The following is a 16,891-nucleotide window of genomic DNA, read 5'->3' as shown; positions in this document are numbered from 1 at the left end:
CCACCAGCAACTGGTTTTGTAACCAGATACGTGGATCCTGGGAGATCTGAGGCTAGGCTGGCCCTGCCCTAGGCAGATCCCATCTGATGTACTTTCCACAGAGACTGGGGACGTGAAGCAGCTCTCCACTGCCTGGACACAAGAGCACTGAGGCTGCAGGAGACAAGGGAGGCCAGCTTTTGCCTCTGGTTTTCAAAAGCTAAAGCAAAAGGCACCCTATGGATCTGATTATGGTCCTTAATCAAAATAGGCTCCAATGGAGAGAAGCCGGTTAAGGAGTTGATGGAGAAAACAACCAGATGTGTCCAATCCATCCTTTCTGTGAAACCCCACATTTCTTCCCGGACACGGGTAAGACTGTTTTCCTAAACCATTCCCTTACCCAACCCCCCAAACAGCTCTATGAAGCACACCCTGTAAAAGTGTATTTGATGAAATAGATGAGCAAAAACCAAAACAGGCAAGGTCTACTGGGGAGTAAGAGGAAGGAACAGGCAGCAGACTGAGATGTAAGATGCCTATTAACAAATAAAAATCACTTTCTCTGGAAAGTTCTAAACCACTTGTGCAGAGATGGACTTGCGATTCTGCCCTGGAACTGAAAGAAGTCATCTAATAGTTAAACTCATTTGAACAGCCCCGAGACCTTTCCCGTCTTTGCGTTTAATTCCACACGGTTCTTCTTCCACTGCATTTTTTATTTTTTTATTTTTTTATTTTTTATTTTCCACTGCATTTTTTATTTTTATACGAAACAAAGTCCCCAGGAGTTCAAAGCAGCCTGTTCAAAAAAAATAATAATAAAATAAAATAAAAGCCAAGGAGCATCAATATTAATAAAGCTAAAACTAAAAAGATATTGAATAACCTTTGTAAAATTAAAAACAATGACTAATTCAATCCAAACAACTGGGTCATGCTCAAATTCCAGTAATTCTAAAACTTAGATATAATAAGGCAAGAATTTCGCTTTGCTTCAGTGGTCAAAATGAAGGACCCATTCAAGGGCAAGACCAGCAACACAGACACAAAGGGGAGGCTGGAAGAACATTTGGAGGTGGGGGGAGCCCCGAGGGGCCAGATCATCATCACATTACTACCTGGAAACTTGACAGAGTATGAAAATGACAAAGAAGAAAAGGTATTTCTCACAAAAGACCAAACAATGATTCAGGGAACATCAGAGGGACTCTCCCAGAGATGACAAAGCCTCAGGTGTGTGTGTTTGTGTGTGTGTGCCTCCCTGCTTGGAAGAGGCAAGTGAGCCATCCCACCAAAGAGATGTTATGACTTACTCCTACGCCAGTGGAATAAGGCAAAATACACTGAGCGTCATCAGACAGGTACACACCAGGTGCAAGGGACTGAAGAGGGGGCAACCGATACCTGGCGGGAGGTATAGAAAGCTCTTCATGTTGTCATTGAGTGAATGAAAGACAAGGTAGTTAAAGAACGCCATACGACTAACTGGGTTTACTGATTTGGATTTGCTTTCTCATTATTCTTAAAAATGACCTTTAATGATTCGGGAGGTAGGATTTGGGGTGAAAATGCACATTCAGTGCCAAGTTGGACTAAGACACACTCTTCCAATTGAAGAACACACAGCGTTCATTCAGTCGTTGAAATGGAATATCCAAGCAGTCTAATCTTGCTGCAGGCCAATGTTCCAGCCACCAAGTCTTAGTCAATACATCCACAGTAGTACTGGACTTTTCTGGCTTAAGTATCATACTGATAGACTAGAAAAATATATAACTATTCCACACAGAGAAGCATGCTCTCAGATCGGAACACAGAACCAAATGACCAGCAGGCCAAGAGCACAAGGAAAGGAAGCCTCTAAGGAGGCAGACAGTAGTGGGTCCCTGAGAAAGCATTCTCCTGGGGCTCAGCCCAACTGTCTTAAACAAGACAAAAAATCTCTCTGACAGCTTGATTAGATCTTTTTTTTTTTTATAAGAGCTTTTAACCAATGGTTGCAGACTGAGTAGTTTCCAAAACATTTACATTTCCAAAACTAAAACAAGAAAAGAGAAATCTAGTATTATACTTACATCAGCCAACTACATTAATGCAGTTCAGGCCAGAAAATTTAAGAGGACAGGGCCAAACTGGCTTCTTGCATAAAAACATTTTAAAAGATAGTAATGCAACTTTGTGTTTCTTCTGGATAATATCAAGGAAGACAGTAACTTGTTATATATTCTTCCTGCAGTGTCCCAAAGTTAAAAAACAAACTAAAAATCCAGTTTTGTTTTTTTTTTAACTACTGTATATAATATTGTTATAATTTACAGGACTTGATACTTGTAAGTAAATATAAAACTAAATAACCAATTTTTATATTCCTAAATAGTAAAATGACTTTTTTTAAACAACAAAAGGCTACAACTAGATTCAAGGGATTCTCTTGAATTGTTTTAACATAGTGGTTTAATGAGTGCATTTTTAATGCATACCCTAACTGAACAAACATTATAATTGTTCCCACATCACCTTCTAACTTTTATTATTTTAGCTCCTACCAAATCTTTTAAAATTGTGATAATTAGTAACAAATCATGACAATCACAGAAAAACATAAAAGAGGAAGATGTGGTTTTTTCTTTGTCTTCATAATTTAATAAAAAAGGTACTTAAATCACATGCCCCACTATTCTGAGCCCTTTGATACTTTGGGGGAAAAAATACCATCATAAACAAATCAAAAAGATGACATTTCTGATTATAAATATGAAATAAAAATTCTGAAAATGACCAATGATTCAGTCCTAATCAATACATAAGATTTAACAGTTTTTCAACCAAAAATTTTTGTTTCTGTTTTGCAAGTTGAAAAATTAATCACTTCCTTGTAGCCTGGCCTGCCAACCAGGTGTACCTCAGGTGAATGGCTGACAGGACAAAAAAATAAAGAGAATGGGCTTGTTCTGCATCTTAGTACAACTTGTCTGTAGAATTTATGATTGTTAAAAGATAAAGAGCGAAGGTTTGGGGGGATAAAACAGCCTCACTGTTTACTTCTCAAAGGCCTTGGAATTCCTCTGTACAGATCCTTACTTGTTCAATAACCCATGTCTTTCCCTTTGTTGTTAACAACATTGGTTTTATTAATGCTTCATCTCTGGATTACAAACTGGTCTTAGGTAGCACCTTCAATAAGCTACTCTGTGACAATGTAACTCTCAACCACTTTATGCAAGTTAGCAACACACAAGGAAGTATTTTACTTCCATGGATAAGTTACAATGGTAAATACAAAACAAACTGAAGAGTCCACCAAGTCATGAACTGTGACAAGATGCCAGACAGTGGTACAGAATGAAAGGCTCAGTTGACTGGTAACCCAATATAGTGGCTTTTTTCAAAACGAATTAAACTCAGCCTAGATCTAGGGCAACGGAAAGATGTTACCTTCGGAAATATTGGTATCCGATTCCTTCCTGATACTATTAGGAACTGTATTTTTGTTGGCACTCTGACCAGGACAAAGGTCAGAGTGGTGTGTAGTCTTCCATTTTATCACCCCTCAAAGTGCCCAGGGGACCAAGGTAAGCCACTGGCAATGACACAATTGCCATATGGTTTATGCCTAGGACTCTCATAATGCTGTTCACCAAGCTTGTTCCACAAAATGAGTTTAAGAACCCCCCAAAAAATGAGAAACAGACACATTCCCAGCTAAACACTTGTTTGAGATTAATTAACAAATCTCAAAAAAAAAAAAAAAAAATCCCAGAGAAGGAAAAGGCAATAAAATGATCAGAGGTTGGCGAGACTGGGAGGGCAAGGGAGGTAGATAAACCAGTGGAGAGGCTCTTCAGGACAGTGAAAATCTTCTTTATGACAAAACAATGGCAGACACATGTCATTCTACATTTGGCCAAACTCACAGAATGTACAACACAAAGAGTGAACTCTAAGGTCAACTGGGAACTTTGGGTGATAATGACGTGTCAGTGCAGGTTCATGGATTGGAACCAATGTACCATCCTGGTACAAGGTGCTGATGATGGGGTGGGAGGCTGTGCACGCCTGGGGGCAGGGCGAAATGGAACATCTCCATTCCTTCTGTTCAGTTTTACTATAAATCTAAAATTGCTCTGGAAAAAAAAAAAAAAGGAAATAAAATCTGACAAAGAAAATAAACCCCAGACAACTAGTCATGAAATTCTCCCACTCGCCTATGATGGTTTCAAAAAGAAAAAAAAGAAAAGTCTGTTGGAAAACCTCCCTAGAGGATTCTTGTCAGCTTTTTGTCCCTTCCATTTCTGCCAGAGCACTCCATCTCTTAACATGTACCAAGAAACAAACTGTATGTCTATAAAGCTCAAAATTGCCAGGAAATACCCAAGGAAACTCCCCTCAGAGATTTCAGCAATCTTTTTCATGCCCCAGAGTGTGTGGGGTGAAACAGCAATCTCAGGATTTAGTCATGCATGGCAGTCTGAAATGTTTGTCTTTACTCATCCACCATTCGCCCCCAATTACAGAACATTCTTCTTTGAAATTTCTTAAGAAGAGTGAGCCATCACTGTGACTTGAAGACTGCACTTTGGATTTAAACAAAAGAAAAGGACCGCAGACCCAATCCAGACTCCTCCCTCTGTCTAATTTGCCTGACAGTCAAGGCTTGGCAAGTGACTAATGTCACTCTAGTCCCAGCTTCTGTTCAACCACCTGAAATTTCCTTCCACAAAATGTGGCTAAATTAAGAGGAGGGGAAAGGAGATGGGAAATGTTAGGAGAAGATGACACTTGTGAAGGTATTTCATGTTTCTCAGGTACTCAGTGCCCTTTGCTTGTCCCCAAAACTCCCAATATTTACCCTGCAAAGCTTCCCTAAGGAACCTGTGAGGTTAAGTAAACATTCTGCCAAATTAGCAACAAATATCCCACCAATGCAACTTGCAACACACCACAGAACTGTGACCTTCTCTCCACTTACCTGGGAAAGCGTGTGGATTGGGCGACCCCCTCTTAAGGCACTTAGAACAGAGGATGTGCACGGTGTAGTGCAGTCCAGGCCATTCCTGAAGTAGGACATTCAGTTCCTCTACCAAGGGGGTGATGGCTTGCCACGCGGTCCATATATTTGGTAATGATGCATGGCTGGCAATGGACAGGGTATCTGGCTGCAGGACCCCCTTGGCAGGTCTGTAACTCACCACCACAGGAACTTTTCCTCTATATGCAAAGATCTGAAATTTACCATCTGACCTGTGCACCACATGGCTGTTGATCTGGACACTGTAGCGTGCAAACAACCCAGGTGGAAAGGTAAAGGGAAAACTATACTCAATCTGCAGCTGCTCAGCCACAAAAGACTGCCCCGCTAGGTTGGTCCCATTAATCCATGCCTCTGCATGGGGCACCTCGTTCTGCACATAGCATGGGAACTTGTACCAAGCTGTGGACCCATTCAAAGGCTTGCCCTTGGGTTTATTGAGGCAGTAACAGAGTCCCATCTTCTCCAGCAGCTCTAGCAGCAGCTGCAAGTCCTGCTGAGCCTGGATATGAGGCTTAAGCAGCAACCGAATGACATGGGCTGGCAGGAGCCCATGCAGCAGAAAGCCCTCCACATAGTGATGGAGCTGGGTGGCCCGGAGCAGGTCCTGGCTCTGGGTGGGCAGCGACATCACTGGGGAGCTTTCCCCCTCCCCCTCACTCTCTCCACTGGTCCCTAGTAGCAGTTTATGCAGCAGCAAGGAAGCATCCCTCTGGAAAAAGACATTGAGGATGTCAATGAGGCGGGTGAGGTTGTGGAAGACGTGCTCCTTGAGGGCCGGGCTATCCTCAAAGTAGAGCAGCTTGCCACTCTCATGCAAGTAGGAAAGAGCACTCTGCAGTCGGTCCTCGGTCAGCCCTGCCTGCAGGCCCAGGCGTGCAGAGTCCCACCAGCTTAGCCAAAGTCGTTGTGCCTGTGGTGGTTGGAAATGCAGTTCCTCCAGCACCTGCCAGGATCGCGGCAGGACTCTATGTAAGTTGGGGAAGATTTCTCGGTGCTCAGCTACAGAAAGCAGCTTGTCCCGAAGGCGCTGCAATTGGCGGGGGTCCCTGCAGCTAACAGGCAATACCGGAGAGAGGATCTGCAGCCGGTGGTTGAGCAGGTATTGGAAATGGGCCTTGCGTCGCCGAAGGTTCTTGTCAGAAACACCATAGTAGGCTGCATGGGGGCTGGCAGAGCGCAGCTCGAAGTCCCGGGCCAAGGCCTCATCCACCACCTGGGCTAGACGGCTCAGGCCCTCGGCATCGTGCTTCTCCTGCAGGGCGATCTGGCGGTGAATATCCAGACACTTCTCCTCCAGCTCCCGCTCCTCACATAGGTCTGCATGCGTGCCCACAATGCACACCACAGCATGAGGTACCCGGGCCCCCACTCGATGCAAGAAGGAGCCCACAGTACTGGGAAAGCAGCGTGGTTCATAGGTGGCCAAGTTGACTACCAGCACATACAGGGCTCCTGGAGAGAGGAAGAAGGGCTGGATCACCTCATAGCTTTCATCACCAGCTAAATCATACACGATGAACCTCAGACCCCTGGAGGCATCAGCTGTCCAGCTGGTCACCTCAATACCCTTGCTACTGGCAGGAGGGGAAGGTGAGTAGTTCTTCTGTTTGTCCCCTCCTGCATGGCTTCCCTCCACTATCTCCTCGGTGAGGCAGTGTCGCAGCAAGGTCTTTCCTGCAGCCTTATGCCCCATCAGGAGCAGCTTGAGACGGGGCTGCACGGCTGGCTGGGAATGAGCCAGCTCCTTCTGGTAGGCCGCGATGTAGGGGATCCCCTTCATGCAGACCTCGTAAGGGGGCTGTATCAGTGGGTTGTCCTTGATCTTCCACAATCCCACACGGGAGAGCTGGCCAAAGTTGTCAGGAAGCACCGCGATCTGGTTCCCTTGCAGCACCAGCTCCTCCAGGCCGGTCAGTTCCACAATGGAGTCGGGCAGGTATCGGATGCGGTTATTATCCAGCCACAGAGTGAGAAGCCTTCCCAGCCCCGAGATAAGGGATGGCACTGAGGTGAGCTGATTGCGACTAAGGTAAAGCTCCTCCAGACCAGCCAGGGGCAGCAGAGCTGCAGGGAACTCCTCAAAGTGGTTGGAAGAGAGATTGAGCATTTTGAGTCTTTGCAGCTGGCTGAACTGGGTGGGCAGATCCTGCAGCCCGTTGTTGTCTAGCATGAGGCTCTCCAAACTGGTTAGCTCGCAGAAGCCGATGGGCAGAGTGCCAAGCTCGGCCCCACTCAGCCAGAGGATCTTGAGGGCACACAGGGCACTGATATCATCAGGTAGGCCTTTCAGCCGGTTGCTGGACACGTCCAGTTCCTCCAGGGCCGCCAGTTGCAGCAGCTGCCGGGGAAAGGCAGTGAGCTGGTTGTGGTCCACATCGAGGGTGCGCAGGCGGTAGAGGCAAGAGAGTGAGTCGGGCAGGTGCGCCAGTCGGTTGAAGCTAACATCCAGCTCCTCCAGGTGGGCAAGGACGCCCAGCTGGGAGGGCAGAGCAGGCAGCTGGTTATGGCTGAGGTTTAGCTTGCGCAGCTCCCTTAGGGCACTCACCACCTCCGCGCCCAGGGCTGTCAGCCGATTGTGGCTCAAGTCCAGTTCCGTGAGATGGTGGCCAAGCTCGGCCACCGCAGGGGGCAGCCGGGCAAAGCGGTTCCTGCGCAGGACCAGGACGCGCAGGCTGCCAAGCGCCGACCCCAGCCCTTCAGGCACCTCCTCCAGGCCGTTGTTCCCCAGGTTCAGCACCTCGATGTCCCCGATGTTGGCTGGCAGCACTAGCTGGGGAGCGTCGGGGGACTCGAGCGGATCCGCTCCGGCTCCGGCCCCGGGGCAGCCCCCAGCCGCGCTAAGGGTTAGGTGTCGCAGGTTGCTCCTCAGCTTCCTGGCGCGAAGGGCGGCGTCCCGCCACAACCTCACCGTCTTCAGGTTGCCACTGTCCTTCCCAGCCATGGCGGGGCCCGGGACCGACACCCTCACGCGGGCGCGGGAGCCCGCAGCTGCATGCCGTGCTGCACCCGGGCCGGCGCCCGTCTCCCGGGCCCTCTCGCTCCCACTCCTCCCTTGCCTCCGCCCCTCGGCGGCCAGCGGCTATGGGTCCTAGCGCAGCTAGCGGCTCGGCGCCCGCAGCTGAGGGGCGGCGGCGACCGGAGCAGCTCTGGGGGGCGCCGAGCACGCGGCGCGGGGGGAGGCGGAGGCCGGCGCGGAGTGCAGATCGCATTCTCCGTCCTCCAGGGCCATGGGCGCGCCGGGCAGCAGGGCCGCCGCCCGCCACGCCGCGGAGGATGCCTGCTTCTCCTCCCGCTCCGCCCGCCTTGCGGCGCCCGGGTGCCCAACTCCGGCCCCGCTACCCTTGCAGCCGCGGCCCCGCGGCCGGCAGCGTCGTCGCCTCCACGAGCTCCGGGAGGAGGGCGGCGCTCCGCTCCGCGGCGGGCATGCTGCGGGCGCAGGGCCGGGGAGCAGCCTCGAGGAGGGGGCGGCGGCGCCTCCTTGTCTCCGCTTCCCTGGGGCTCGGGCGGGAGCGCGAGCGCCGCGTCCCCGGCGCTGGGAGGGCGCGATCGGGAAGCGGCAGCGCCGCCCGGCGGAGCGGCCCCCACGTGACCGGCGGAGGCGCCGCGTGTTCCCGGCACCGCCCCGGGGGCGGGAGCCACGGGCTAGCCCCGGGTGCTGGGCTGGGGGCACCCGGTCAGGAGCGGCCAGCGACGTGGACAGCCGGGAGGCGCACGGGGACCCGTCCTCGCTGCTGATTTGGAGCTCCGGGTTCTAGTGATTAGATTCGCTTGCGTCTGCCTCTTTGTTGGCCCCACGTCTCTAAGGATTTCTTTTCTTTTCTTTCTTTTTTTTTCCTCTGTGGGATCCGCTGGTTTCCCGTCTGGTTCTTCACCCACTTCCCCTTACACCCACTCTTACATCCTCACCCTAATGAAACTGGCAGAATTCGGAGTTCTGAGTGTCATTGCAGGAGCTTAGAATGAGACATTGGTTAAACAAAAGAAAGGGAAAGGCAGGCACTCATTCACTCATTTGCCAAATATTGAGACCCTTATTGTGCCAGACCAACTAAAGGGGAGGGACTCATGGCCTAATGTGGGTGGTCGAGGTAGGGGCAATGCAAAGTGTTTTGTCTGGGGTATCCTGTTTATCTTCCAAAGCTGCGTGAAAAACAGTATAGTACCTGTTGCTGAACGGGTTCAAGGAAATGACAGCTATTTCAGGTAGAATTCACAGTACTCAACTCGGGTTCATGCTCCCACTGTAAGGAAAGGTGTCTTTGAGATCATATCTACACTAAGGAAATGATTTCTTCAGAATTTACCAAAGCCTTGAAACCTGTCAAGACCCTCCCTTATCACCTCCATCATCGCCTCCAAGCTGGTTAATCATGAATCAAATAGTTTTCAGGGAGGTGGAACTGAATTTAGTTAGTTAAATGCATCTCTTAAAATCTTGCAGCTCCACATGTCATTTGAGGACCGCTCTATGCAATCATCCATCCGAGAAGTGATAATTTGTCTCTTTAAAGAGAATGACTGAGACAAAATCCCACCCCCCTCCCCCCCTCTGCTGGATCTCCCATACCACAGTTGAATTGCTCAAGGGTTCTCTCCCAGAGAGGCTCAAAGTTTATAAGAAAAAAATTAAGGCAGAAAAACTGACCCTTTTTTCACAGAGGTAGAAAGGAGTCCAAACATATTGAGGTGCTTCCCAATACACAAGCAAGGTAAAGAGTAGAGCCATGTATGTTAAATCCCCAGGTGGGACATGCCCCTGAGTGTATCACCCTCACAATGTTCTTGAACTAGGCCCCAAATCCTCCATCCTTCCACTTCTTCCAAAACAAATCTGAATGTCACTTTGGGGAAGGAGACCAGACAATGCATCAATCTGCTTCCTCCTCCACTCTAAATACCTAAACTTAACTCCTAAAGTGGCTTAGATTTCGTCTAAATAACGTATGCCAAACTTTTCCCCTTAGAAGCCATCAGAAAATTAGTATGCTTCCATCTTAAATGTGTTTTGAAAACTGTATTCTACCTTTATCAATCAATCAATTTGCTTTATCTGGTAAAGAAAACTGGATAGGACCAGAGAACACCCCTGGGCTGGGGCCTCTCACAGAGGTCCCATACCTGATAAGAATGAGTTTGGTCAACAGGAACTATCTCAGAGCCCCTTGGCCTGCCAAGTACTGATGCAGTTAGTACTACAGGAAGCCAGGTAAGAAGCCTTGTCCACACATTCTTTGAAAGCCAGTGTTCTAGAAAACTAAGTCATATCAGGAGAACTCAATGACAAAATAAAACCTCAGGGAAAGAAATTGTATTTATTATACCTCGTATACCCAGGCAAGAAGGAATTCTGCCCTGAGCAACCAGCTTGGCTGTCCTGTAGCCACATTGCACCCTAGGTGGTTAAGTTTCTGATGGGCCAAGGAGACTTGCCCTCTCTACCTTCTAAAACACAGTAGGTTGAAAGAACCTAGAATTCCAGATGTAAACACCCTCAAGCCTGGTTAGGGAGTGCTATAGTTTGGATCTTGAGCATACCTTAAAAGTCCAAGTGTGGGGGAAGGGGATATAGCTCAGTTGATAGAGTACTTACCTCAAATGCACAAGGCCCAAGGAGGATCAGAGGATGCTGCCCCTTTCTTTTCTTCTCTTTTACTTTCCAGCTGCCATGAGATGAGTAGCTTGCTCTACCATGAGTTGTCTTTGATGTGCTGCCTTGAACCAGTCCCTAAAGCAATGCAGCCAATGGACCACAGTCTGTGAGCGAAAATAACCCTTTTCTCTTTGGAAGCTTTTTATGGCAACTTGATTTTGTAGTAACAGAAAGCTAACAAACTCAGGGAAGATGAGGTGGTCATGGTCATTCAAAAGGAGTTACTCATCCCAGAGCCTGGGGTTTGTGCATGGGGCTTGACTGTAGCCATGTACCCACGTGGCTCCTTGCCACTGAATGGAGTCATTAGGACGAGAAGAGGCATGAACACACCACATGTCAGCATGACGTAACACATTTACATATTTTGGTACATGGTACATGGGTCTCCCTTGGTACTCTAGCCCCAGGCCCTACAGATGGTAGGATAAGTATTAAACGCTGCCCCTGCCCCCAAAAGAAAGACTGTAATCCCAGTGGCTCAGGAGGATCACAAATTTCAAGCCAGCCTCAGCAACTTAGTGAGACCCTATCTCAAAATTTAAAAAAAAAAAAAATTAAAGAGACAGCTGGGAATGTGGCTCAGTGGTTAAGCACCCCCGAGTTCAATGCCCAGTACTAAAAAACAAAGATAAGTTTTCTTGCCTTGGATTTTCTTGCCATAGACCTAACCTAAACACTTTCCAAAACTTTTCCAATTTAGCCTTTTAATTTATTCTATTTTGCTTATACTTATACTATTGCCATTTGAGCCCCATGATTGCAATAACATCCCACATACAGCAGCTTTGTCCCAGGGTCCAGACCCTCTGTGGTGCAACAGTTGTTTATAGGTTAAGAAGAGTATATAGGGCTGGGGATGTGACTCAAGCGGTAGCCCGCTCGACTGGCAGGCGTGCCGCCCAGGTTCGATCCTCAGCACCACATACAAACAAAGATGTTGTGTCTGCCAAAAACTAAAAAATAAATATCAAATTTTTTTTTTAAAAAAGAAGAGTATGCATAAAGAGGTAGTGAGGCCTTAAGAGATAAGGCTAAGGAGATGGGAGCTTTGTGGTCATTCTAGAAAAAGATCCTCCATTTACTTATCTGTCAATCCTAGCCTGAATGGGGATGGAGAGAAGGGATCTTTTGCTCTTATTCCTTGATAAGACTACCAATGAAATCCACATGAGCTTTCTCCCTCATATCTTTTGGTCCATCTTTAACATACACAACTCTTCTCCATCTTGACATATTTCTCTCTTGATCCTAAACCCTAGTTACAATCTCATTTCCTTATTGCCTTTCCCTGTAGAATACCTTACTTACATGGGTTGTCCAAGGTGATCTGGTTCTTCTCCACTGGTTCCCTCTCTGGGCCCAGGAATCTGGATTCCATCCCCACCAAGGTTACCAATCTTGATCTGTAAAAGATCATCTCACACTTTCTCCTTCCTTGACTTCCCATCACCAAAAATGTTAAACTTCCTTAGGAAAGTTTATTTTTTCTTGGCCTGTAGGACATTTGGTGTTACGAAAAGTTTGGGGTTTTCAAAGAGCCCTGTAAAGACTAATTATTTCCTTCTAGGAATCAAGTTTGCAATTAGATGAAGAGCTACCGAAGACCCACTCTAATTACATGGGTAAACTGACTAGGATTTGCCCAGTTACAAATAGCTTCTTTTGACAGCACTTAGTCACTATGCTTTTTCCACTTATATGACTCTACCTACATTAAAGTGCATAATTCTAAAAAACATGTGAGTATTTTTTTCCACTGAATTTTAACTTTGTCATTTGCAACTTAGTAAAGTCTTTATTGTAAGGTGACCCAATGTCCCAGTTTGCACAAGACTGAGGAGTTTCCCAGGATGGGAAACATTCTATGCTTAAAAGCAGGGCAATCCTAGGAAACTAGTACAGTCAGTTCACCTACTTAGTCTTTAAAAAGAGCCCTTTATCTTGCTCTTCTTTCATCATTCAGGAGTTCAGAAAGCACAGTTTCCCAAAAGTGCAGCACTTTACTTGGTTCAGCTTTAGACTCAAGATAGTTCCGATTTTATTTACTTAGCTGCTCTCCACTTAGAAGAAAAGGCATGTGGCTGGATGTTCTAAGTAACAATGGAGTATGAAAACTACATGTCTAGTCTTGAAAGGATATTTGGCAATCCTTTAACCCTGCAATGCAAAGAGACGCAGGGCTGGGTTATACCACATGAGAAAATGAATTTGAACTCTCCTTGAAGTCTGGAAGTGTTGAGTATATATACTGCTTGATCACAAAGGGGAGGACTTTCCACATTTTTCTCTTGTAATTTTAGATCCAGCTAATGTTTTACTTTATTTAAATTAAATAACGGCAACAATGCTCTCTTCTCTCCAACTAAATGTAACTAAGAGAAAATCTCCCCCTTTACAAAAGTAGAGGAATTCAAGGGAAAAACAGAAAGAGGAAAAGCAGGGATATCTCTCTAAAATGTTTTAGACTTATTTCAAAGAAGATTAGAAATAAACCTTAAAAATTGACATCAACAAACTGGCTGTGGTGGTGCATACCTGTAATCCCAGGTACTTGGGAGACTGAGGCAGGTGAATCACCAGTTCAAGCCCGGACAATTTAGTGAGACAGTGTGTCAAAAGAAAAAAAAAATAGAAAGAAAAAGGGATTGCAGTTGTAGCACAGTGATAGAGCACTTACCTAGCAGGTATGAATCCCTACATTTGATCTCCAGTGCAAAAACAAAAACAAACGAACAAACAAAAAAAATTGACATCAATATGCCTATGAATACTGTGGCACTATTTGCAATACTTAATATGTGAAGTCAACTTAGGTGCCCATTAACAAGGGAATGGGTAAATAAAATGTGGAACATATAAATAATGAAAGATTATTCAGACATAATGAATGAAATCTTATCATTTATAGTAAAAATGAGTCAAACCAGAAGACGTTGTGTTAATGAAATACGCCAGACACAGAAAAACAAGTACTGCATGTTATCCCTCATGTGCAGAATAAAAAATTTAAAAAAAAAAAAGGTTGATGTGGATGTAGAAGAGTGATTACTAGAGATTGGGAAGGAAGAAATGGGGGGAAGAGAGTGGATTAAGGGAGGCTGGATCTGATCAGTGTATACCGTATGCATGTGTTAAACTATCACACTGAACCCCATTAATAGGTACAATTAATACATGACAATCAAAAATAATAAAATATTTTAAAAATCAACATCGAACAATTTAGCCAAAGAGGGTCTTGTGAGTTGTGTCATCTGAACTCCTGCTATTGGGCCTCTGAGAGTAATTCACTAGTCTCAATAACTGAGATGTATTAAACGGTGTTCTGTGTACCCAAACACTGTGCTGGGTGCTATCCATGTAGTATTTCATTTAATCTCCACAATCTCCCTGAACAGTGGATTCCATTATTATCCTCATTTTAGAAATAGAAACAAAAAATGAAGGTGAGCTAGTGAATAGCAGAATCCAAAACTCAAACAAGCACAATGCAAAATTCATGCATTTGGTCCCCATGCTATTTGATGAGGGGTTAGAAATGTGGAGGGGACATGTTCTAAGTTCACTGGAAGCAGACTGAGTATTTGAAGCCTAGAGCACTGGTACCAGATGGAAAGCAGGACTGACACCCAGTCTTCAGGAGAAATTAAATTTTGCTCAAAATCAAAGAATGTCATATTGAGCAATCAAAAGCTCTAAACACACAGTATTCCCGAAGTACAAGATCAGAATTTAACATCTATTATTAAATGTTACTGCAGGGAGCCAACAGAATTTCTATGCCAGTTATTGTTTGATCTGTTTTAGGCAAATGGGTATAATACCAGTGTCTACAAAATCCATACTTCAATTAGAAGGCATTTCATACTATTTTGATAAGGACATTAAAAAAAAGACTACTTTATCAAGCTGAAATTAAGGACAAAGAATCTGACATCTTTTGTTTTGATTTTTAAAAGTTGTTTAAGCATGCCCCACCTTCTTCCCAAAATTAAATAAATCTACCTTTGAAGCATCATCTGATTTGATTTGAATACAAGCCAGTTCCTAGCAGCAATGGTTAAGAGCCTGAGAGTAGTCACCTAAATACAGAGTGTTAAAAAAAAAAAATGTGTTCAAGACTCCTCCAGACAGCAAAAGCAAAATTGTACCAATATGTCTGTTGTTGTTGTTTTTCTTTCCCTTGTTCTACTGAAAATAAATTTATCTTGGAATGGGTAGCTTTAAATTTAACGTGGGATCTCTTTGTGTTTCCAGGTCAAGTGGGAACACATAGGCTCCCTACTGAGGAAAATAAACTGCAATGTATTTTTAGCACCCGTTGAAAGTACTTTCAGTTGAAGATATTCTGCAGGAGCCAGTTGATTTCACTGAAGGCCAAAGGATTTGCCACAATGTCACCTACGATTCCAGAACTTTCTCTCAGGCTATGTAAATATGCTCCCACCACCCCACCCATTCTACTGCACACCATTCTCAGTCCAAATCGTGGAGCAAATATTCTCTTTCTGAGGAAAAGTAAAAGAAAGAAAGAAAGAAAACCAATCCAGTGGAAGATAAATGGAAAACATCTGTGAAATCGTTACGACAAATGGAACTAACTATCGCATACTTGGCACTTTGAAATGAAGCACATCCAGACAAGGGAATAGAGCGAATGTGTGGCAGAGGGGGTGCCCTCCACTCTGTACCCAGTGATGATGATAAGCCACAGACAGACCTGCCCCCCACCAAGGTCAGGCTGTTTGAAAGGTACCTCTATGGTGTATGGTGCTATTATGGTTTGGATGTAAGGTGTCCCCCAAGAGCTCATGTGTGAGATAATGCAAGAAGGTTTAGAGAAGAGATGATTGGGATATGAGAAGCTTAACTCAATCAGCAAACTGTTTTTTGATGGGATTAATTGGGTGATGCCTAAAGGTGGGTAGGGCCTGGCTAGGGGAGGTGGGTCCCTGGGGGTGTGGCTTTGTGGTATATATTTTGTATCTGGCAATGGAGTCTCTCTTTCTGATCATCATGTGAGCTGCTTCCCTCTGCCACTCTCTTCCACCATGACGTTCTGTCTCACTGGAGCCCCAGTGAATGGAGCAGGCCATGGACTGAGATCTCTGAAACTGTGAGCCCCCAAATAAACTTTTCCTCCTCTAAAATTGTTCTTGTCAGGTCTTTTCGTCACAGCAGTGAAACAGCTGACTAAAACATGTACAAAGCCACTAAAGGCAGCACTTTCCACAGATACCGCCATGTTCAAGGGCATGGAGCAAAAGAAGCTCCGGTGGTTTCCACTTGCACCCTTTCTCTCCAAGGGTTGTGTGTGTGTGTGCATGAGCTCTGTAGACCTTGTAGTGGAGTTTTGGCGACTAATCTGAAACTTGATGACAGTGAGACAAATAGTTGAAAACTTTACTTTTGTCAGCACCGTTTTTTAAAAATATTTCTCATTTTTAAAAGGAGATCTACTTGACTCTTAGCTTTTAAATAAATGACACAGGCATACGGGGCTCTCCTTTTTGAACACTCATTCCCCCACAATTTTAAAGTCTATAATGGCAAAATATAACATATCATAAAGCATAGCACCAAAAATGTAAAGTCTTCCCAAAGAACTGATTATTATTATTGTTATCCTGAAACTGTGTCAGTCAGCTTTCTGTTACTGTAACAAATACCTGAGATAATCAACTTATTAAAAAAAAAGGTTTATTTTGGCTCAATCTTTGAAGTTTTAGTCCATGACAATTGGCCCTGTTGTTGTTTTGGGCCTGTGGCAACCCATCATAGTAGGAGCACATGGCAGAGCAATCTGTTTACCTCTTACCCAGGAAATGAAAGAGAAAAAGAGGAAGGAGCTAGAATCCCAATATACCCTTCAAGAGCATGTTCTGATGACTAACCCTCTCACTAGGCTTTACCTCTTAAAAGTTCTACCACCTCCCAATAGCACCAAGCTAATGATGATGCTTTTAACACAGAGGCCTATGGTGGAAATTCCACATCTAGACTATAGCAAAAGCCATGTATTTGTTCAAGAATATGAAGCCAAATTTACCATTAATGGTCTTCCTAATACTACTCTTGTAGCAAAAAAGACTTTCTTTATATCTTCTGTAAAACAGAACCAAATACCCTATTTCCCTATCTACTCCATCCTATGAATTGGTGAGGTTCCTTGAAATAATGCCATGTAAACATGAGGGATTATGGGATGTCACAATATCATATCA

General features: G+C 45.2%; 1 protein-coding gene across 1 annotated transcript in view; it reads right to left on the bottom strand.

Annotated features, from left to right (window-relative positions):
• The window catches only part of Mfhas1 (multifunctional ROCO family signaling regulator 1), a 92,903-nt gene extending 84,784 nt beyond the window's left edge, over positions 1 to 8,119 (bottom strand). The window contains exon 1 of the mRNA XM_026402909.2: positions 4,952 to 8,119. Within this exon, the coding sequence (XP_026258694.1) occupies positions 4,952 to 7,955 (3,004 nt within the window). The 5' untranslated portion in view covers positions 7,956 to 8,119. The remainder of the gene's footprint in view (positions 1 to 4,951) is intronic.
• Between the last annotated feature and the right edge of the window lie 8,772 nt (positions 8,120 to 16,891).

Source organism: Urocitellus parryii, chromosome 14, assembly GCF_045843805.1.
Source record: "Urocitellus parryii isolate mUroPar1 chromosome 14, mUroPar1.hap1, whole genome shotgun sequence".
NCBI classification, from domain to species: Eukaryota; Metazoa; Chordata; class Mammalia; order Rodentia; family Sciuridae; genus Urocitellus; species Urocitellus parryii.
Note: the sequence above shows the minus strand (reverse complement) of the source record. Positions and strands in the feature narration are given on the sequence as shown.